This window comes from Thalassophryne amazonica, chromosome 5, assembly GCF_902500255.1.
Source record: "Thalassophryne amazonica chromosome 5, fThaAma1.1, whole genome shotgun sequence".
Classification (NCBI taxonomy): domain Eukaryota; kingdom Metazoa; phylum Chordata; class Actinopteri; order Batrachoidiformes; family Batrachoididae; genus Thalassophryne; species Thalassophryne amazonica.
This window is the reverse complement of record NC_047107.1, coordinates 48599973-48624748: the sequence shown is the minus strand read 5'-3', so window position 1 is coordinate 48624748 and position 24776 is coordinate 48599973. Positions and strand designations below refer to the sequence as shown.

The following is a 24776-nucleotide window of genomic DNA, read 5'->3' as shown; positions in this document are numbered from 1 at the left end:
GGTCTGTGTGTCTTCAGCTGTCAGTCCTCCCCACCACCGTCACCCACCCCTCCCATCACTTTGGCATCAGGCATTTGCTGGTAAGTTCTCAGCTGTCACCAAACCTCTGCCTTAAATAGACCTTATCAGGAGCAAACCATCTTTTGAGGGGTGATTCTGACAGGATTCACTGTCTGCACCATAAATAATTGATGAAGATGACAGTTGATATTCTTCTACGGGTGTAGGAATATTAGTTGTGACAAAGCTATACACGGGCTATCGTGGCTTTCAGCTAAAAAAAAGGTCTTCTGAGGTATTCTCATGTGCATTGAGTGAACAACTATCCTGCATGGACATTGTGCTTTGGTTTTGTCCCACCTTACTGACAACCATGATAAATATAAATTGAGTTGTTGGTAGGGGAAGGGAACGTAAGACCCAAAACGTTTGAAAAATCAGATAGGGGCTGAAACACCAGATTATCTAAGCAGAAAACGAAAAGCAGCAACACAAAGAAGACAAAAAATTACGAGAGGATCAAGCAGGGCACACACAACCCTCAAGGTATGACAACACACCGAATTTTTAAATCCAGGGTTTCTAGCATTCAGTGTTGATGATACGTAGGATTGATAAGGTCAGATAGACTGCTGGGATTACTATCAGGGCTGTAGGAGGAGAAGGTTTGTCTTAGGATAGACACTATGCCCAAATAAGGCCTGACTAGGAGGCCATTTAACATAAGCATGTGCATTACCATTGCTACAGGCGACCTACAACTGGAGGACATTGATAATCCGGAGTGGTGAGATTTTAAAAATAGAAAAGCAAAACATATAACACCAACAGCTAACTGCTATTCTTCAAAACAAATGTTAAATTTAGTTCTGTATGTGTGAATTTTGTTCATTTGGAGTGTCGATCAGATGGTTGAACTCATTTTCAGCCAGTGACTTGATGTCGACTCCACCAAATCCTCAGTGTTCCGTGAGCTCATAATCTGTACTTTTTAGGTGTTATAAATCATAATCTTTCTCTCTCTTCTGCCCAGATGGGAGACGCAGTGCAGTTAAAAGATGAAGGTAACAAATACTTCCAGGCAGGAGATATTGATAAAGCCATCGACTGCTACACGAGAGCAATCAAGGTGTCGAAGGACACAAAGGTGCTGGCTGTCATTCACAGGAACAGAGCTGCATGCTACCTGAAGAAGGTAAAGTGGTGCATTAAAAAAAACATCAAAGCAAACATTTTTGAGCCTTTAATTTAGATTTGTCTTTCTTTGGACAGGAAAATTATGCCAGTGCAGCTTCAGATGCAACTAAAGGTAGAGTAAAAAGTGACTAAAAATGAAAAGCAAAAATAATTTTAACCAAAGAGCTCAGACAGAATTAGACCATTATTATTACTGATGTTGTTGTTGTCTCTATTTTAGCAATTGATGTTGATGCAGCAGATATTAAAGCTTTATACAGGCGTTGCCAAGCTCTGGAGAAGTTAGGAAAACTGGACATGGCTTTTAAAGATGTGCAGAGATGTGCCACCATTGAACCAAAGAACAGGATGTTTCTGGAGACTCTGCGCAGACTGGGAGCAGAAATCCAGGCCAAGGTCAGTACATTTAGTGTCCAACCACAGAAGACTGTGCTAGGGTATTAAATTAACACACACACATATACTTATGTTTTTTGGGGGAAGAATGAATGTTACAAAACAGAAAGTTGATAGGACTAATGTTTTTGGAGAAATTAGCAATATTAGCTAACAACTGTGAACAATGGCCGTTGTGCTGCAATGCACCATGGGAGTTCAGAATTTTTGGGATTAAATGTTATTGTGGTTCGTGTTACTTTAACAGTGTTGTTAGTGTCATTGATTTGTTGTGGTTTTGTAGTTCAATTGGTTTAGTCGGTTTAGTTAAGTATCATGTTTCTATTACCATGAGTGATTTAAGTGTCATGTTGCTGTTAGTATTAATGAGAAGTGTACTGCTTTTGATGTCTTCCTCTACCATCTCTGTTGGTGAGTGTGTAATATAAAAGCATCTGTTTGCGGTAGAATGCAAAAAAGACAAAAAGTTCTGCATGTGCATGCATATAACTTTGATCATTCATTCTATTCTAAGCACTACCCAATCTAGAGCCTGTGTATCCCCACAGGCAATGCACCTGAAGATGCACCTGTCGCAGAAAACCTTTGATAATTGGCTTTTTTTTTTTTGTCTGAATAGACCTTGCTATCCTGAGCTTGTATGTCCATTCTACAGAACAGTCTTGTTTTTTAATGTTCCAACATAAATGTGATTAAGTTTTGTAACCCTTTAAAACCATTGTCCGTGACCTCCCTGCATAGGCTTTGCTGCCCATAGTTTACAATCTGAGGGGAAACAGTGTACTTATAGAGGTCAGTACATGAGCTTTGTCTTGCGTTACTACGACAGACATTTAAAGTTTTCTCTCTTTTCTTGTGCTTTCCAGCTCAAAACAACATTCTCCACAGATTCCAGGGTGCAGAACATGTTTGATATTCTGCTGGATGAAGAAATGGATAAGGACAAGAAGGAAAAAGTTGGTTTATTATTAAGCAAAACCACCGATTTTACTTTCTTATCAAATGAATACCAAGTTGTGGTTGACACTTTTTTTTAAATGTTCAGGCTGCCAACAACCTGATTGTCTTGTCCAGAGAGGATGCTGGAGCAGAGAGAATCTTTCAAAATAATGGAGTGCCACTGCTGCTTAACATGATAGAAACAGGAAAGTCAGAAATGATCCTTGCTGCAATCCGTACCCTGTCGGGGATGTGCACAGGTCACAAAGCTCGGGTGAGCATAACAGAATGTTGATAGGATTAATATTTTTTTGAGAAACTATGGACATTAGCTAACAACACTGAACAATGGACATTGATAATTACATTCTGGACTCACACATCATTCCAGCAGAGGGCTGTAAATCATCTATATGTATATGTTAAAAGTGAAGTGATGTCTGTGTACGTGTGTGCGTGCATGTGTGTGTGATTTTATTGTAAGTACATTTGTGTAATTCAATGTAAGTGCATAATATAATTGGAAAAACATGAAAAAGACATGGATGACACAAGAAAGTGAAATCAAATGGCAAAATAGACATAATAATAAACTAATAATAATTCTGATAACAATTGTAATAATAATAATAATAATAATAATAGTGCATATATAATAACAAGAGCTTAAACAATTTATATATTTATATAAAAATACATTAAGACAGTAAATTAACATAAAAAATACATAATTAACAGGAAATGAAAGGGTTGAGATCTTCTTCTAAAAACTGTTGAGGTCTAAGGTTATAAAAACAATCTGGACTCACATGCCATTCCAGCTCATTATAGAAACTTTGCACAATTTATTACCACCCCTGAAAAATGTCAGCTATCTATTTTATAATCACGACCCAATCTAGAGTCCGTGGATCTGCACAGGCAACACACTAGTATGTATTTATATGCACAACTTTCTCATTGTATAATTTCCTGTGTAGGCAATGGCAATCATTCACCTGGTGGGCATCGACAAGATGTGTAGCATCATGGCTGTTGACAATGAGGAGATTGCACTGGCAGTATGCAACCTTTTCCAGTGCATCAATGACTCTCTCACTGGTGGAGATAAAAGAGAATATGGGAAAGAAGAGGCCTTGGTTATGGGTGAGACACAATTACATACATTTTCTTTTAAAGGGGAAGTGGGACATTTTCCAACCTGGGCTCTATTTTCAGAAGTTGTGAGGTTTGGCTTCTCACTCAAGACAAAAATGAATTCAATTGGTGCAGTTTTGATTTAGAATAGGTGTGGTGGCCAAGTGTGGAAAGCTCCCAGTTCAAAACCCCACCCCTACCACATTTCTCCATTTGGCATCAGGCATAAAACCTGTGCCAAATCAACATGCTGGCACCCCAAAAGAAAAAAATACATCAATATTTAGTAGATCCTCCTTTTGCAGAACAGCCTCTAAACGCTTCCTATAGCTTCTAATGAATATCTGGATTCTGGTTGAAGGTGTTTTGGACCATTCTTCTTTACAAAACATCTCAGGTTCGTTGGTTTCCGAGCATCGACAGCCCGCTTAAAATCACACTACAGATTTTCAATAATAGTCAGGACTGGGGACTGAGATGGTCATTCCAGAACATTGTACTTGTTTCTCTACATGAATGTCTTAGTAGATTTTGAGCAGTGTTTAGGGTTTTTGTCTTGTTCAAAGATCCAGCCCTGGCGCAACTTCAACTTTGTCACTGATTCATGAACATTGTTCTCAAGAATCTGCTGATATTGACTGGAATCCATGTGACCCTCAACTTTAACAAGATTCCCAGTACCTGCACTGGCCACACAGCATGATGGAACCACCTCCAAATTTTACTGTAGGTAGCAAGCGTTTTATCTTGGAATGCTGTGTTCTTTTTCAGCCATGCATACTGCCCCTTGTTATGTCCAAATAACTCAATTTTAGTTTCATCAGTCCACAGCACCTTATTCCAAAATGAAGCTGACTTGTCTAGATGTGCTGTGGCATACCTCAAGCGACTCTGTTTGTGGCATATACACAGAAAAGGCTTCGTCTGCATTACAGCATCATACAGCATCTTCTTGTGCAAAGTGTGCTGTATAGTTGAACGATGCACAGAGACACTATCTGCAGCAAGATCATGTTGTAGGTCTTTGGAGCAGGTCGTGGGTTGACTGTGACTTCAGCGTATCTCAGATTTTTCTTGGCCTGCCACTTCAGGCCTTAACTAGTACTGTGCCTGTGGTCTTCCATTTCCTCACTATGTTCCTCACTGTGGAAACTGACAGCTGAAATCTCTGAGCTAGCTTTTTGTATCCTTCCCCTTGAACAATCTTTGCTTTCAGGTCATTTGAGAGCTGTTTAGAGGTTCCCATGTTGCCACTCATTAGAAGAGATGCAAAGAGGACAAACATTTGTAAATGCCCACCTTAAATGAGCTTACCAAACCAATTTTGTGTTCCAGTAATTAGTGCTAAATGTATTCAAATCAATAAAATGACAAGTGTGCCCAAATTTATGCACCTGCCTAATTTTGTTTAAATAATTATTGCACACTTCCTGTAAATACTAGAAACTTCATTTCACTTCTCAAATATCAGTGTGTTCGTTCGATATATTTAACTGAAATTTCTGATCCAGACAACCAATGATTTATAAAGGAAAATCATGAAAATTATCAGGGGTGCCCAAACCTTTGCATACAACTGTATTAACCAGTCACCTAAGGCAGTGGCTTGATGTCTTTGACAGTCTACCTCTTCAGAGGGTCCTTGGATACTCTTGGAATAAATTTGTTTAAAAGGAAAGACTACTTAGAGTGACACAGATAAAGAGTATCACTAGCATTGTGAGGGAGTTACAGCATTTTGGCCATGTGTCACCTATCTCTGGATATGATCCAGCAAGAGCCTCAGGATTGAGTACCATCGTGTCTGTAGAAGGCTACTTTCGAGAGGTGGTGAGAAGTTTTCTGCCTGGGTTTTTACCAGCTGCGACAAGCCTTCTAAAGGATCAAACCTGGACTGTTGTATATGGTGAAACTCTAGCTTTTTGGATGGCCCATACATCATTTTCTGAATACATTGTCATTTTACTAAAGATGCAGCCAAAGACCTGAAGACAATTCTGCTGTCTCTGTTGGAGATGGTTGGGAGTAAAAAGGTGTCTGGCCATGGCAGAGACCAAGCCCTGAACCTTCTGTGCAAGAATGTACCTCGCAAAGACAAGAAAGAACATAACAGCAGGACCCTTTTTACGATTGACCACGGTAAGTGGGAGAGCTGCAACAGTCCATCAATCTGGTTATAGCTACAGTCCATCCCTGACAACCCATACACTGGTATATGTTTGTTTTCCAGGCCTGAAGAAGATCCTCAAGGTGTGTGGTCAAGTTCCCGAATTGCCAGATCAGCTTCCCATGACCGAAAACACACAGCTGATTGCCAGCGTGCTCCTTAACAAGCTTTATGAAGACCTTACATGTGACCCAGAGAGAAACAACTTCAGGGACGTTTGTGGTGACTACATCACGTACGTTTATTAAATACAGATATTCAACTAATTTTCGAAAGAGAACAAAGACATGGAGAGACTCAGTTAAGAGAAAGTTGGTGAGATAAGATGAAATCTCAAATATGTTACTTAACTTTTGTAATATTACAGACACCCCAAAACTGGACAATCTTACTTGCTAAGAGGAACATATGCAGTTAATACAAAGTGTCTAATTTGTATTCATCTTGAGGTACTATACACAGGCACAGCTATGGTGACATGTTTCGTATTCCCAAAATGTACTTAAAATAGTCCTACAATATTGACCTACAGTAACCTCTACTAGTATTATATGAGGATATCTGTGAGCATTCATTGGTCATTGTGGATCCAAATTCTGTCATACACAGATTCCATTGATACAAAACAAATATCAAGACTAATTCCATTCATAAATTGTTGTTTTGAAGAAACAAATTGCTCTCTTTATGGTCTCTTAAGATAATGATCACTATAGCACAACCCTAAAGAGGAACAATGACATTATTACTAGCAGTACAATTACTACTCCTCCTACTAATAATAATTCCTATGAATGTGTTCTTGTTCTCATATTCCCTTCATTCCTGAATCCACAGATCCAAGGTTGACCCCAACAACATGGACAAGACCATTCATGCGGTCAACACTGTGTCAGGTCTCCTGCAGGGCCCGTTTGATGTTGGTAACGCCCTCGTTGGACGTCAAGGCATCATGGAGATGATGGTGGCCCTGTGTGCCTCTGAGCGCGAGGTGGACCAGATGGTTGCTGTGGAAGCACTGATCCATTCCTCTTCAAAAATGAGCCGTGCCTCCTTCATCATTACGAATGGTGTTTCACTGCTCAAGGACATCTACAAAAAAACCAAGAATGAGAAGATTAAAATACGGGCATTGGTGGTAAGTTTGAATAGAACAGAATATGGGTGATGATTGAATTTCATTAGTTTTTACACAGCAGCTCAAATGCACATGAGCGTAGTTGCTCTTCTTTCAAGAACATATACAGAAGCAAAGTTATGCTGCGCAATTTCTCGATTTTTGTGTCAAACGTGTTTGCATGCTTGTTACCATGGACAGGGACTCTGCAAACTGGGTTCAGCCGGAGGTGATGACTACAGTTTGAGGCAGTTTGCAGAGGGATCCACGGAGAAGCTGGCCAAGCAGTGCCGGAAGTGAGTCATCACACTCATCAGGTTCTGGCGCATTATCTTTTATCTTTTCCTGTCATACAATTGTGACACAAATAATTGCAAAGGTCAAAGTTGTTATATGTAGGAAGCAATTTGGGGGGGATGTAATAATTCTGCCAATTTGCAGTCCTGCAGCGTTTATAGTGATAATATATGTTCTTCTCGCCACACACACACATACACACACACTTCGAGATGGCTCTGCAATCCTCAGATTGATACCAGGACAAGGAAGTGGGCCATCGAGGGCCTTGCTTATCTGACGAATGATGCCGATGTGAAAGATGACTTTGTGGAGGATGAGCTTGCCATGAAAGCCATGTTTGAACTTGCCAAGGTGTGAAACTATAAGATATTTAAAAAAAATCAGGCAGGATTTATCCTGGTTGGGTTTTACATGTTATTAATGAACGATTATTCTTTCTTTGTACAAACAGTCTAAGGATAAGACCATCTTGTATGCAGTGGCTTGCACCCTGGTTAACTGCACAAACTGCTATGACAAGAAGGAAATCATCCCTGAGCTGGTTGAGCTTGCCAAGTTTTCCAAGCAACATGTTCCAGAACAACACCCAAAGGTAGCAGGAGAGAAAGAAAGTCACGTTTGTGCTGCTTCAGTAAAGTGCCAATTAAGTCATTAATAAGTCAATATACTCCTTAATACATCAGTATTTACAGCAGTACTTACTGTGTCCTGATTCGCCTACACCAACACTGCATATATTTTGAACATGTCAAAAGTTTGAACATGCTGAGCCCTTTGCTCTACCTACTGGTTTCCAAAAAAGTTCTGCCGGTTCTGTCTCAGGCGTCCCAGATTTTTGGCAAACTTGTTGAAACGTGGCTGAGTGTGATGGGGGTTTTAGTTTCACTTGAGAGGTGAGGATGATGTCATTGCACCCCTCGCTGCACTGAACCTCATACACCAGATTGCTTATGTGGTGTGCGATCTTTGGGGTGAACTATTTTCTGTTTGATGATGTTGCTGACACCAATCCTGATAAATATTTACAGACAATGGGGGTGATATATTGACGTACAGTGCATTCAGAAAGTATTCACAGCGCTTCGCTTTTTCCACATTTTGTTACAGCCTTATTCCAGAATGAAGTAGATTCATTTTTTCCACTCAAAATTCTACTCACATCTGTACATTGCTGCATTCATCTTTCCCTCAATCCTGACTAGTCTCCCAGTTCCTGCTGCTGAAAACCATCCCCACAGCATGATGCTGCCACCATCATGTTTCACTGTAGGGATGGTGCCTGGTTTCCTCCAAACATGACGCCTGGCATTCACACCAGAGAGTTCGATCTTTGTCTCATCAGACCAGAGAATTTTGTTTCTCGTGGTCTGAGATTCCTTCAGGTGCCTTTTGGCAAACTCCAGGTGCATGTGCCATTTACTAAGGACTGGCTTCCCTCTGGGCACACTACCATACAGGCCTGAGTGGTGGATTGCTGTAGAGATGGTTGTCCTTCTGGAAGGTTCTCCTGTCTCTACAGAGGAATGCTTGAGCTCTGACAGAGTGAACATTGGATTTTTGGTCACCTCCCTGACTAAGGCTCTTCTACCCCAGTTGTTCAGTTTAAATGGGCGGCCAGCTCTAGGAAGAGTCCTGGTGGATCTGAACCTCTTCCATTTATGGATGATGGAGGCCACTGTGCTCATTGGGACCTTCAAAGCAGCAGAAATGTTTCTACACCCTTCACCAGATTTGTGTCTCGGGACAAATCTGTCTCAGAGGTCTACAGACAATTCCTTTGACTTCATGCTTGGTTTGTGCTCTGACATGCACTGTCAACTGTAGGACCTTATATGGAGACAGGTGTGTGTCTTTCCAAATCATGTCCAATCAGCTGAATTTACCCCAGGTGGACTCCAATTAAGCTGTAGAAACATCTCAAGGATAATCAGTGGAAACAGGATGCACCTGAGCTCAATTTTGAGCTTCGTGGCAAAGGCTGTGAATACTTACGTACAAGTGATTTCTTAGTTTTATTTTTTTTAAATAAATTTGCAAAAATCTAAAAAAAAATTGTTTTCACATTGTCATTATGGAGTATTGTGTGTAGAATTTTGAGGGAAAAAATGAATTTCATCCATTTTGGAATAAGGTTGTAACATTAAAAAAAAAATGTGGAAAAACTGCAGCGCTGTGAATACTTTCTGGATGCACTGTACAAATCCACTTGCAGATAGCAGTGTGGACAATCTGTTACAATGGACCTGTAGCCTGAACATAGACTCTGTCCAACTGCTTCCATTAACTTAGAGAGACTTGCTTCAGTCCTGTGAAGCCACTTATTTCAAGGGTAATTGGTACCACCTACTGATGAAGATGTATTGACATCATTTAAAATGACGGAACCTGAATATAAGACAATACTCCCCCCCCCCCCCCCCCCCCAAAAAAAAAAAAAAACACCAACAACACATACTTGCAATCACAACAATGCAGGCATTTCACTTTTATTTTGAAATACAATGGATTTGCACATCTTGTAAAACATTTGCCCATTTATGCTATTATGCTGATATATAATCCAGGTATTTCATGTTACTTCTTGCAATCTGTGGTAATGGTGGATGACTCCCCCAGTTGACACAGAGTCATCACGTATTTGGTACAAGGAGTTTGCTCCTTAGTTTTACCATATATTGCACTATCTGCATATTGTAGCTAATACTGTCTATGGCCTCTTTTCTACTCTCAGGACAAGAAGGATTTCATTGAGAAGAGAGTGAAAAGGATGCTGAAAGCTGGTGTCACTTCAGCTCTGGCTGTTATGGTCAAAGCTGATAATGCCATCCTGACCGACCAGACCAAGGAGCTGTTGGCAAGGTTGGGAAGCAGCTATGTCACAGAGTAACAATGTCATGTGATGTTCTGAAAGCTTGGCAAACATATTTACATCACAAGCCAAAATTAGTTCAAATCTGAGATGAGCCTACAGCTCTGGAAACGAATTTGAATTTTGAGTTTAATGAAATGAACGACTGACTTTTATTGATTCAGTGAATTTCTTCACACGACTGTATTTATAAAATGTACCATATTCTTTAAGACTCAAAAATTGTGAAGCATTGCAGTAAAGCGCTTTGAGCTTCTGATATAGATGGAAAAGTGCTCTATAAATGCAGTCCAGCCCATTTAATTATTCTGTGACTTTTATCGTCTGCTAACAGCCAACAGAGGAAGATACATTATATATCATAGTGTTAGCCTCATTACTCAAAGTATAAAGAAATTAAACTAGAAGGGCACTCAAACCAATCACACCTCCGCCGAGGTCCAGCAGTCCTCTGTGTGGTCTCTGTTGACATTTGTCTTTCTTTGATCCTGAGCCCTAACTTTTGTTCCAGGTCTTATATTCTGATGGCTGAACATTGGTCTTTGAACCACTCCAACGGGGTTACAGTTTTGTTGCTGTGTGTTTGTTTGTTAGAGTCAAAGCTCAAACACAAGAGCCACCCTTTAATCCAGAGCCACATCAAAAGTGACATCAATGTAAAACATATGTTATATGTTACATACGTGATTTACTCTTATTTTCTGGAGTATACGTGTTTACTAGTTTGGGAGATCCTGACTTGTACTCCAGTGAGAGTTATATATGTTTTTTTTTTTTTTCTCTTCAAGAGGTATTTTTTGACAGATGTGACTTATACACTGGTAGTACTATCACATGTTACACCAGTATCTCATACCAAAACACTGGTTTCCCTCCATCCTCTCCTCCCTCCTCCTAATTTCTAACCTGACCTGATTTCTGTTTTTATCTCCAGGGTGTTCTTGGCATTGTCAGCAGATCCCAAAGATCGTGGCACTATAGTCGCCCAAGGTGGGGGAAAGGTGAGTCATGGGATTCATAAGAAATCAATATACTGTGAATTTCATGAGATTATACATCAGCTGTCTGAAGGAAAGGTCACCAAAGTCAACTACACCAACTACCTTAATACAAAAGAAAACTACTGTATTTTTTTGGACTGTAAGTTGCGGCGTAGTATAAGTTGCATCTGTCAAAAAATGGATCATGAAGAGGAAAAAAAATCATATACAAGGTGAACTGAAGTATAAGTCGCACTTATTTTATTTATTTATTTATTTTGTTAAACATGCATTTTATAAAAAATCAGGAAAATTCACAGTGTGGAAAGACTATGCAGTCAAACACAAGCTTAAATAACATGTAAATATCTTTAAAGTTGTGTTTCTTGTTTTCACTGTGCTGAAAATGCACCAAACCATAATTTTTGTGAGTGAATACACCCCTATTTTTTTTTAACATGTCAATTTGGAATATATGTTCTACGACTTCCCAAACTAAAAATACAAAACAAATAACAAACTGCGACTTACACTCCAGAAAATATGTTAATTCTTGAATTCAAAATCAAATGGAAGATGGCCTTTGTTAGTTAAATCCTGACCATCAGAAAGAATTACAGAAAGGTTTCTACAATAAACTGTTGTATTAGTGTTTTCTGCACTCACAGTAACTCAGGACTATTCGACCCATATCTGGTTCTGCTCTCAGGCTCTGATACCGCTGGCTCTGGAAGGAACAGAAGCCGGGAAGGTGAAGGCTGGCCATGCCCTGGCTAAAATTGCAGAAATCTCAAACCCAGAGATTGCCTTCCCTGGTGAGAGGGTAAGACTCATTTCACAACACTGTATATGTCACATTCCAAGCTAAAGGAATCAACGGTTTACTAGGGAGATAGCCCAGGGTTAGGGCTAAGGTTAGCAGGGGCAGGTCCAGGGTTTTGTAAAAGGGTGGGGGGCTGGATTTGTGAGTGCTTCTTGGTCGCACTTCCCTGAATTTTTAAAATTTAGAATTTTTAGGTGCCATTTCCTGCATTTTGGTGCATATTTCACTACAAAATGTAATCACAGAGAAAAGAACCTGTTTTTAAATTAATTTGAACTTACATTGCACAATCTTGAATGTAACGCTATGACATTATGATGACAAGTAACAGAAAACATGTGAACTGTCTTTGGCTGAAAAGGTGAACAACCTTGCCATACATTGCTGATGTTTTTTTTTGTTTTGTTTTTTTGGCAGGTTTATGAAGTGGTGAGACCTTTAGTCAACCTTCTGCACACCGATAGAGACGGACTACAGAACTTTGAAGCTCTGAAAGGCCTCACCAACCTGGCTGGCTTCAGTGAAAAACTGAGGTGACATGTTTACAGCCGCCACATAATATTATACCCACTCTGTGTGCTTAGAGAAATGGAATGCTTTATTAAATGAGGCAAGCTGCAAAATTCAAGCTGCTTACTATCTAATTCCTACTAAAACACACTCCACCTCAGGTATTCTCAACCAGTGGGGTCGTGGGCCACAGGTGGGACTCAGAGCACCATCTAGTGGGCCATGGAGACAGCATGAAAAAAAGCTGGATGATGATGATGATTATGATTATTATTATTTTATAAATTTCACACTAAGATCTTTTTTATATTTAAATGTTTGCTAGAATTCACAGAAATAAAAAAATATATAAAATGAGTAATTTCAATGATGAATTGTGTCATCATTGAACATCATTCCCTCTGGGTGCTCTGTCTTCCTCCCACTTCCAAAATCATGCAGGTTTGGTGAAGTGGAAACTTTAAATTGGCCATTGGTGTGAGGATGACTGAGTTTGTCCGTCTATATGTAGTCCTGTCCGGGGTGTACCCTACCTCTCACCCCATGACTCCTGGGATAGGCTCCAGTTCCCCTGTGACCCTTGATTGGCATAAGCGGGTATAGAAAATGAATTATGTTTGAATATCAAAACTCCAATCACCATGTCATCAACTGCAGTCTGCCAAAAGACACAAAGAAGAACAAGACATGTCATCAAAAAGAGGCAACCATGTTTTCCCACTGAAAAACAAGCAGAAGCTAATAGCACAGATGGGATAGCAGCGATGGCTAATGTTTGGACAGGTTTCTGAAACCAAAATGTGAAGTGGGAGACAACTCTGCACCACTGAAAGCTCCAAATCCTGTGGTGAGGCAATATGACTCTGAATGCATTAAATTTGGATTTGTTATGACAGGCAGGCCACATAAATTCAGCATTAGGCTATTTCATTATAAAAGACAGATAAAGCAATCAGAATGCTGCGGCATACATGTCAACCCCTTTGAGGGTCCACAAAATCCATAAAATCAACACAAAATCCTTATAACCTCCAAATCGCACCAAAATCAGTTTTATTACAGTACACACAACCGCATAGCGGTGTCACATAACTGGGTTTTTGTCCACAAATTATGAGTTGCCACAATGACATTAAAGTCAGGATTATTAGTATTTCCTCCACAGTTGAATTTCAAACAATAAAGAACTAGTATTCATGCGTCAAGATGAATTTTATAGAACTGAATGTGTCAAATTTAGTTATTTTTTACAGAAACAAGAACTGTCTGTCACTAATGGAAATACATTAATAAAATCATGAAAAATAAATTGAATAAAGTAAATAAATATGAAATTGGTCACTGAATCCTTAAACTTTGGACATAATAAACTCTACATGGTGGATCCTTGATCTCTGGACATAAACAGGAATGAACAAAATCTGTAGTTTTTGTCAAAAGCACTTCCTTTCAGACATTATTGGCATGAATGTCTTTCCATACATCTGAGCTGAGCTCTTGCAGCTCACTGTGCTTCACGTCAGCATCACTTTAATTCATAAAGAATGCAGGACGTCTCATTTTGGGAAGAAAGAACGTTTTAGTCGATTGTAGTTTCTTGTCTGTAATACAACATTTTAAAGAGGTGTCATTTTATTTAAAGTGGCAATTCGTTTTGAAGTTATTAATTCCGACCGGACTCTGTCTCAGCAGAGAGCTGCACAGCGTTTGGAGCTGTACCAACAGAACGGAGGACAATTCTCGCTTCTTGACTGCAACAAGACAAGAGTCCCAGTTAGTGACTTTAATCCACACAAAAGTGACTCACAATATTTTAATGGCTTTGAGATGAGTTAAGAAGCGGACTTGCCGTTTCTGAAGAGCAGCGAATCAAAGAACCAGCGAGCTAGTGGATCGAAGCATTGCTTCATTTGATTCACGCATCAAAGTGGAGTCGCGCTGCAGAAACAGTTGATTACAGAACCGCTGCAGACCAAACCCTGAATATCCGTAAGACTTTATTTGTATGTCCGTATGACACTGAAACTCGGAAAAATCCATATAATTTACGGACAGTCCGTATAGGTTGATGTGTATGCTGCGGCTACATGATTGGCTAGCTGATGCGTTCACTGCGCATCGGTCATTTCAAAGCGTCACCAAGTTTTGTCTTGTTTATGCTTAAAACGCTTTTGTTTCTGCTCAAAACTGACTTTAGAATGATTTAAGAGGTTTTACCTTGTCTTCTGATGGTCAGTAATCACATTATTCCCTTTGATTGCTTTGGGTGAAGAGAGTCAGACTCAGACAAGCTGCTGTGGTTCCAAATGAGTCTGATGCATGCGCAGTGAAGACAGGTGGACCAATTTTTATGCGACACTGGGAGTTAGTGGGTGGGGGCAGCTGCAACCAAAATTAAGTCCATTGAACTCTCCAAGTGATACCATGAGCAGAAGAATTATTGACATGAGTGATGCATTTTATGTCTTGTGGAAAGAAGACAAGCCCATACCTTTGTTTAACGGGGTTAGTCCCATTGAGATCGAGATCTCCTTTGCAAAGGAGACCTGGACAATTATTAAGTTTCCAATTGATCAAACCTGCATGTCTTTAAATGTGGGAGGAAACTGGAGCACCCGGAGGAAACCCACACAAACATGCAAACTCCACACAGAAAGGCCACACATGGGAATTAATCCCATGACCTGCCCAAATTAATTGTGAGTGCTGCCCAAATTAATCTTTCTTTCTTTTTTGTCATGTTATGTTTTTTCCTCTTTTATTAAAAAAGCTGGTCCTCTGAACTTTTTTATCAACCAGAAGTGGGCCTTAAGTCACAAAAGGTTGAGAACCCTTGCGCTACATGATCCACTAAACAGTCCCTCCAAACTGCGCTGGCTGTTTAGGATGCAAATTTTCCAGCTCACCCACTGCTGTATCCATAATGCTGCTGCTCAGCCTGAACTCCGCTGGGGAAATTTGCATCCCTAATCATCTGTGGGGAGTGATGATGTTGGAACACCAAACTCAGACTATATTCTGCTATGAACATGCCTGTATGTTTGTACAAAAATCTATCTTGCAATGCAAAAGTGAAAAAAACCCACTACGAGGTCTATTAGAAAAGTATCCGACCTTATTTTTTTCAAAAAGACGGCCGCTGGGGGCCGTCCTTAAAGCGACAGTAACACTCCTTATTCTCTACCAAGCCCGTAACATTTTCACCGAAAGCCAGATAAATTTTTCTAATGGTTTCCAGCTGCCAGTCTCTAACAGTTTCTGAAAAAATTCTGATGGAAAAAAAGCCCAAATCATTCCGCCATTTCCTGACAATGAAAACCCGCCGAGGGGGTGGACCACTCCTCACTCAAAGCCTGCTCACAGGCGAATGACGTAACCGACAGGCGTGGAAAAACTCACGCATGTGCACGAGGGTTCAAGCTTGTCTGACGCAATCACACGTGATTCAAATCCATATGTTTTTTGAAAAAAAAAAAAAAATAAGGTCAGATACTTTTCTAATAGACCTTGTATAATAATGTAAATTGAATTCACAGAAGTGCCTCAGTTTCAGCAAAAAGCTTTCCACCATGGTTCACCTTCTCCTTATTCTCTTTTCAGAGTAAAGATTGTGAAAGAAAAAGCTCTGCCTGAAATTGAGAACTACATGTTTGAAGAGCATGACCAGATCAGACAGGCTGCCACCGAATGCATGTGCAACCTCGTGACATGTAAAGAGGTGAGAACCACAGCCAATGTGCAAAATCTTTCCAAAGGTCCTGGACCCGTATCCACGAAGCAGCATAAGGCTAAAAATAGCTCCTAGTGATTTTATTCAAAGAAAAATCTTAGGGCACCTTCACACATAGTACGAATAAGTACAACTCAGGGCAACTCACGGGGAAACAGCTCGTATGAACGAACCACAAAAACATCACGCTGACGGGCAGGCGTGTACAATCCCAGAGCGATGGTTTGTGCACGTGATGGTGTCTGTCGAGCAAGAACACAGTGTGAGCAGCTGCACCACATCACGCCGCTGACGTGCAGAAAAATAAAATAAAAACCAGCTGTATAATTAGTGAATATCACTGGGTAAATAAATAATAATAATAAATAATACATAAAAGGGGACGCAATACAGAACCCCGCGGTTAAATAACCCTGGTTAAAAAACAAAAAAATGTCACTCATGGGATTCGAACCTGTAAGCTCTGGTTACCAGATAGAAACTTTACCACTGCGCTACCATCATTGGCCTGTAATCAGTGCAGAAAAATGCCTGAAATCAACAAAGACATGGACAAGGTGCACTGTGTCCGGCCACTGCAACCCGGCGCAAAGGCGAAAGATGTTTTATATATTTCCACGTGAGGACAGCAAGCAGAGACACGTGCCTCACAGAGGAATGTTGTAAGTTCATGTCCTTTCAAACACGGAGCGTGTTCTGAAGCTGGGACATCCAGGAGCAGGGATCTTTACAGCCGCGGCTGTGAGTGGACGCGCCCCCTCCGTCCGTTCAGCGCACAGACCAACGTTGTCACTCTCTGTGTTATGTGGTCATTAATTTGCAAGTGTGCCCCCGGCATGCCAGATTAATTTTCTCGATGTGTGTGGACGTGGAGATGTCCAGAGTTATAGTGGATGTGGACATGTCCTGTCTCTGGTAATCAGTCTGTGAGCAGGACTTATGGACTTTAACACAATCGTGAGAGAACTTGAGGTGAGTGCGATGAGCTGCAGCCAAACTGCAATGAGCATTTTTTTTTTCTTTTAATTGTTCAGATGTGCTCTTTGAGCGGTGTAGTTTTTGCTGCATTGTGTACATGGTATAAAAAGCTCAACAACAATCCTGTGTGATTTATAGCTCTGCAACAATGGAGCACAGGAGGAATCATAAATTGGTGTCGGGTAACGTTATATTGTGTGGGTGTGGCATCCAGTCACGTTAAGTACCATTAAGTTGCCTCAACTTGCAAGAAAACTACTTCCTCTCTGCGTCCTGTGCTCGACGAGAAAAAAATTAAACGTTTCATTTTAATTTTAAACATGTTTAATTTTTGGCGTCTGTTTTGCCTCGCCCTTTGCATCCCTCACGGTGTTGTGGCTTTGAGCTGCATCAACTTGGCACTAGGTTGCATCAACGTGGTGTCATCATGACGCCGCATGACGCAACTCGAAGCAGGCCCGGTGTGAAAGGACCTTTAGAGGATTTTATCATACCTAGCAATGGGGTCAACCCCGCCTCCTCACAAAGATAGACGTTTCTGTCCCCTCCTTGTTCAGACTTGCTCTCAGACACCTGCTGGCTCACTCTTAGGCTAAGAGTTTTCTTGCCAGGAAATTTTAGGCTAAGTTAGGAGGTCTTTGAGAGGGCTTTGAGTTGCTTCGCAGATACGGGCACTGGTTTCTATATCCTTGGGTTCACAAAAAAAAAATTTCTCTTCTAGGTCCAGGAGCGTTACATGGAGGACGGCAATGACAAACTGAAGCTGTTGGTGCTGCTCTGTGGTGAGGATGATGACGATCTTCAGATAGCTGCAGCTGGTGCCCTGGCCATGCTCACTGCAGCTCAGAAGAAACTCTGCAGAAAAATGACCCTAGTGGTATGTACAATAATGTTTGCCAGCATTTTTAATGCCGAATGTGACCTTAATGCTACATTCCTGTCAAATGTCCAAAAAAAAAATAAAAAATAAAAAAAATACAACCCCAGATCAGAAAAAAGATAGAGTGAGGCAACAATGCTAACCACTAAGTCCCGTTCTACCCTTACTTAGCTTATTCGTAGTTTTGGAGGCCAGGCTGGACGAATTGGAGACTCGGCTCCGCACCGTGGAAAATTCTACAGCTAGCCAGGCCCCTGTAGTCGGTGCGGACCAAGGTAGCTTAGCCGTCGTTAGTTACCCCCTGGCATATCCCGAGCAGCCGGGAAAGCAGGCTGACTGGGTGACTGTGAGGAGGAAGCGTAGCCCTAAACAGAAGCCCCGTGTACACCGCCAACCTGTTCACATCTCTAACCGTTTTTCCCCACTCGACGACACACCCGCCGAGGATCAAACTCTGGTTATTGGTGACTCTGTTTTGCGAAATGTGAAGTTAGCGACACCAGCAACCATAGTCAATTGTCTTCCGGGGGCCAGAGCAGGCGACATTGAAGGAAATTTGAAACTGCTGGCTAAGGCTAAGCGTAAATTTGGTAAGATTGTAATTCACGTCGGCAGTAATGACACCCGGTTACGCCAATCGGAGGTCACTAAAATTAACATTAAATCGGTGTGTAACTTTGCAAAAACAATGTCGGACTCTGTAGTTTTCTCTGGGCCCCTCCCCAATCGGACCGGGAGTGACATGTTTAGCCGCATGTTCTCCTTGAATTGCTGGCTGTCTGAGTGGTGTCCAAAAAATTAGGTGGGCTTCATAGATAATTGGCAAAGCTTCTGGGGAAAACCTGGTCTTGTTAGGAGAGACGGCATCCATCCCACTTTGGATGGAGCAGCTCTCATTTCTAGAAATCTGGCCAATTTTATTAAATCCTCCAAACCGTGACTATTCAGGGTTGGGACCAGGAAGCAGAGTTGTAGTCTTACACACCTCTCTGCAGCTTCTCTCCCCCTGCCATCCCCTCATTACCCCATCCCCGTAGAGACGGTGCCTGCTCCCAGACTACCAACAACCAGCAAAAATCTATTTAAGCATAAAAATTCAAAAAGAAAAAATAATATAGCACCTTCAACTGCACCACAGACTAAAACAGTTAAATGTGGTCTATTAAACATTAGGTCTCTCTCTTCTAAGTCCCTGTTGGTAAATGATATAATAATTGATCAACATATTGATTTATTCTGCCTTACAGAAACCTGGTTACAGCAGGATGAATATGTTAGTTTAAATGAGTCAACACCCCTGAGTCACACTAACTGTCAGAATGCTCGTAGCACGGGCCGGGGCGGAGGATTAGCAGCAATCTTCCATTCCAGCTTATTAATTAATCAAAAACCCAGACAGAGCTTTAATTCATTTGAAAGCTTGACTCTTAGTCTTGTCCATCCAAATTGGAAGTCCCAAAAACCAGTTTTATTTGTTATTATCTATCGTCCACCTGGTCGTTACTGTGAGTTTCTCTGTGAATTTTCAGACCTTTTGTCTGACTTAGTGCTTAGCTCAGATAAGATAATTATAGTGGGCGATTTTAACATCCACACAGATGCTGAGAATGACAGCCTTAACACTGCATTTAATCTATTATTAGACTCTATTGGCTTTGCTCAAAAAGTAAATGAGTCCACCCACCACTTTAATCATATCTTAGATCTTGTTCTGACTTATGGTATGGAAATAGAAGACTTAACAGTATTCCCTGAAAACTCCCTTCTGTCTGATCATTTCTTAATAACATTTACATTTACTCTGATGGACTACCCAGCAGTGGGGAATAAGTTTCATTACACTAGAAGTCTTTCAGAAAGCACTGTAACTAGGTTTAAGGATATGATTCCTTCTTTATGTTCTCTAATGCCATATACCAACACAGTGCAGAGTAGCTACCTAAACTCTGTAAGTGAGATAGAGTATCTCGTCAATAGTTTTAAATCCTCATTGAAGACAATTTTGGATGCTGTAGCTCCTCTAAAAAAGAGAGCTTTAAATCAGAAGTGCCTGACTCCGTGGTATAACTCACAAACTCGTAGCTTAAAGCAGATAACCCGTACGTTGGAGAGGAAATGGCGTCTCACTAATTTAGAAGATCTTCACTTAGCCTGGAAAAAGAGTCTGTTGCTCTATAAAAAAGCCCTCCGTAAAGCTAGGACATCTTTCTACTCATCACTAATTGAAGAAAATAAGAACAACCCCAGGTTTCTTTTCAGCACTGTAGCCAGGCTGACAAAGAGTCAGAGCTCTATTGAGCTGAGTATTCCATTAACTTTAACTAGTAATGACTTCATGACTTTCTTTGCTAACAAAATTTTAACTATTAGAGAAAAAATTACTCATAACCATCCCAAAGACGTATCGTTATCTTTGGCTGCTTTCAGTGATGCCGGTATTTGGTTAGACTCTTTCTCTCCGATTGTTCTGTCTGAGTTATTTTCATTAGTTACTTCATCCAAACCATCAACATGTTTATTAGACCCCATTCCTACCAGGCTGCTCAAGGAAGCCCTACCATTATTTAATGCTTCGATCTTAAATATGATCAATCTATCTTTGTTAGTTGGCTATGTACCACAGGCTTTTAAGGTGGCAGTAATTAAACCATTACTTAAAAAGCCATCACTTGACCCAGCTATCTTAGCTAATTATAGGCCAATCTCCAACCTTCCTTTTCTCTCAAAAATTCTTGAAAGGGTAGTTGTAAAACAGCTAACTGATCATCTGCAGAGGAATGGTCTATTTGAAGAGTTTCAGTCAGGTTTTAGAATTCATCATAGTACAGAAACAGCATTAGTGAAGGTTACAAATGATCTTCTTATGGCCTCGGACAGTGGACTCATCTCTGTGCTTGTTCTGTTAGACCTCAGTGCTGCTTTTGATACTGTTGACCATAAAATTTTATTACAGAGATTAGAGCATGCCATAGGTATTAAAGGCACTGCGCTGCGGTGGTTTGAATCATATTTGTCTAATAGATTACAATTTGTTCATGTAAATGGGGAATCTTCTTCACAGACTAAAGTTAATTATGGAGTTCCACAAGGTTCTGTGCTAGGACCAATTTTATTCACTTTATACATGCTTCCCTTAGGCAGTATTATTAGACGGTATTGCTTAAATTTTCATTGTTACGCAGATGATACCCAGCTTTATCTATCCATGAAGCCAGAGGACACACACCAATTAGCTAAACTGCAGGATTGTCTTACAGACATAAAGACATGGATGACCTCTAATTTCCTGCTTTTAAACTCAGATAAAACTGAAGTTATTGTACTTGGCCCCACAAATCTTAGAAACATGGTGTCTAACCAGATCCTTACTCTGGATGGCATTACCCTGACCTCTAGTAATACTGTGAGAAATCTTGGAGTCATTTTGATCAGGATATGTCATTCAAAGCGCATATTAAACAAATATGTAGGACTGCTTTTTTGCATTTACGCAATATCTCTAAAATCAGAAAGGTCTTGTCTCAGAGTGATGCTGAAAAACTAATTCATGCATTTATTTCCTCTAGGCTGGACTATTGTAATTCATTATTATCAGGTTGTCCTAAAAGTTCCCTAAAAAGCCTTCAGTTAATTCAAAATGCTGCAGCTAGAGTACTGACGGGGACTAGAAGGAGAGAGCATATCTCACCCATATTGGCCTCTCTTCATTGGCTTCCTGTTAATTCTAGAATAGAATTTAAAATTCTTCTTCTTACTTATAAGGTTTTGAATAATCAGGTCCCATCTTATCTTAGGGACCTCGTAGTACCATATCACCCCAATAGAGCACATCGCTCTCAGACTGCAGGCTTACTTGTAGTTCCTAGGGTTTGTAAGAGTAGAATGGGAGGCAGAGCCTTCAGCTTTCAGGCTTCTCTCCTGTGGAACCAGCTCCCAATTCAGATCAGGGAGACAGACACCCTCTCTACTTTTAAGATTAGGCTTAAAACTTTCCTTTTTGCTAAAGCTTATAGTTAGGGCTGGATCAGGTGACCCTGAACCATCCCTTAGTTATGCTGCTATAGACGTAGACTGCTGGGGGGTTCCCATGATGCACTGTTTCTTTCTCTTTTTGCTCTGTATGCACCACTCTGCATTTAATCATTAGTGATCAATCTCTACTCCCCTCCACAGCATGTCTTTTTCCTGGTTCTCTCCCTCAGCCCCAACCAGTCCCAGCAGAAGACTGCCCCTCCCTGAGCCTGGTTCTGCTGGAGGTTTCTTCCTGTTAAAAGGGAGTTTTTCCTTCCCACTGTAGCCAAGTGCTTGCTCACAGGGGGTCGTTTTGACCGTTGGGGTTTTACATAATTATTGTATGGCCTTGCCTTGCAATATAAAGCGCCTTGGGGCAACTGTTTGTTGTGATTTGGCGCTATATAAAAAAAAAATGATTGATTGATTGACTTACATACTAAATCATTAAGAAAAACAAATGGTATGGAACTATGTGGTAAATCTGTGTCAAGTAGGTAGTTCTGAAAAACTGAATGACCATGCTGGAAGGAGACTAATGAGGGAAGCCACCAAGACACCCATTACAGTTCTGACAGCATTATAAGCTTCTATGCATGTGAGTGGAGAAACTGGGAATGATGCAGTATTTGCCTGTTGCATCCCCTGTCACAGCTTCATGATGGACCAGCATAGAGAAGCATTATAAAACAGGACAACAGATCAAATCTAGGCTCAGGTTTCCCATGTGCCTTCTGGCAAACTGCATCTGAAATTTTACATGTTAATTTGAAGAAACTCCTCCTCTGTACAACCTGATATCAGGTCACCCTATAATGGCATCAGGAAAAGTGAATTAATCTATTAGTTTGTGTTACCATCATGAAATTTGCCACATTTTTGTGATGGTATCACAAATTAGTGACAATATCATGAAATTTGGGGTGATATGGTGGGGGTCACAGGGGTTATGGGAAAGGGAAGGCGTTGGGTCAAAAATAGTGAAAAAACTTGAATGTGTCACAAAAATGTGACAAATTTTGTGACGGTGTCATGGACAGGTAATGCAGCTGACAAAGTTGCACTATCCACTGTTTCTCTAACCACAGAAGCATATGATTATTAATCCTAGACAAATTGAGCGACCTGTATTGGATGTGACTTGTTTAATGTATCCATCCCCTGACTTGAATGATTAATTAAGAATTATTAGAATGAATAAATGAAAGGATCACTGCAGTTTTTGTTTGTTTTGCATTTTCCATATTGTCCCAGCTTTTTCTGGTTTGGGGTTGTACTTTGGAACCAAACTTAAAGTCACAGCTCTTGACTTTGGTGTAAGAAAACAGATGTTATTTCCACAAACAGCCAAGGGGATCTTGGACTTAAAACAATGATATTTTCAAATCCAGAATCTGACTGAGTGGCTGATTTATCTCAACAGACAACCCAGTGGCTTGAGATCCTGCAAAGGTTGTGTCTCCATGACAACACCAAGATCCAGCACCGTGGCCTTGTGATTGTCTACAACATGCTAAACTCGGATGACAGTGAACTGGCCAAGAAACTGATTGAGAGCGAGATGCTAGAAATTCTCACAGTGATTGGCAAGGTGGAGGACAATCCTAAGAGACAGGAGGTCATCGATGTGGCACGCACATGCCTGGTCAAGGCCATGGATCTCGGTCTCGTCAAACCCTTTACCAGCCCTGCCTAAAACAGAAGCAGAAAGCCCAAAAAATCCAAATGGACTATCTTCCCCACTGGTTAATTTTGTTGAAAAGACTGTTTTTATCGCTCTTGGCGCCTGTCTATCATAAGACAAATTGTTTTTTGTTTCTCTTTTATTTTTTACATTGGCTATTATGATATTACGGCTATTACAATTTTACATAGGAAATTATGACAGAAAATTTGCCCAATTAAATAATTTTTCACTGATAAGACAATAATGTTATTTATGTTTTAGCAAACTATAAATATGCGATGGTATCCCATTTTTGGGGTTGGACAGCAATATGAAATATAACACAATGCTAAAATACCCTCAGCCCTATGAGTATAAAAATAGGAAACAGAATGTGACCTTTTGACCTCTTAAAATAAGTTAAAGTTAGCCATCTTTGAGCTTGTCCAAGGTCTGTGTCTGAAGACTGTTCCCTGTGAATTTGAAGACTCTGGCAGTGATAGGACCGGAGTTATGCGGAGCACAGACAGACGGACGGATGGACGCAATACCTGATGACCATATTTTGGCTTTGGGTAAAAACAAGTGAAGTTTTAATGAGACCTACCGTGATGCAAACACACACAGGGAAATCCACTTAACTTTATAAAAATTGTTACAAATAGATGGAAATAAATGGAATTTTTAAATAGGGCTAATACTTTTCATTGAAAAGTAAAACAACATAAAGTAGTTTAAGACAACTGAATGAGATGTTTAAAGAACCTATACAGAAGACAGAAAGAGAAAACAAGAGCTTTGAGTTGAAGTAGTAACTAATCAAAGGCCATCCAGCCAGGCACATTTGTGGAAAGTGAAAAAAAGATATTCATGCAATCAATCAATCAAACTTTATTTATTGAGCACTCTTCATACATCACTGTGCACCACAAAGTGCCTTACATGATAAAAAAACAAACTCCTGCCTCCACCCATCATAAACCTACCCAAACACACACATGCATACACACACAGTAGTTGCTTTTCTTTGGAGAAAAAAATAATATTGTCTGACTTCACATACAACTAGAAGCACT

General features: G+C 40.4%; 1 protein-coding gene across 1 annotated transcript; it reads left to right on the top strand.

Moving 5' to 3' along the window:
• The first annotated feature begins 410 nt into the window (after positions 1-410).
• unc45b (unc-45 myosin chaperone B) lies at positions 411-23796 on the top strand. Its single transcript, XM_034170124.1, has 20 exons — positions 411-546; positions 1034-1195; positions 1273-1309; positions 1418-1593; positions 2460-2549; positions 2639-2806; positions 3513-3678; positions 5641-5808; positions 5900-6071; positions 6674-6974; positions 7155-7249; positions 7463-7604; positions 7705-7845; positions 9985-10112; positions 11057-11123; positions 11812-11925; positions 12343-12458; positions 16036-16153; positions 17865-18020; positions 23458-23796. Exons 2-20 carry the CDS (start codon positions 1034-1036, stop codon positions 23728-23730), a joined length of 2790 nt encoding a protein of 929 aa, XP_034026015.1. The 5' UTR covers positions 411-546; the 3' UTR covers positions 23731-23796.
• Positions 23797-24776: the final 980 nt, after the last annotated feature.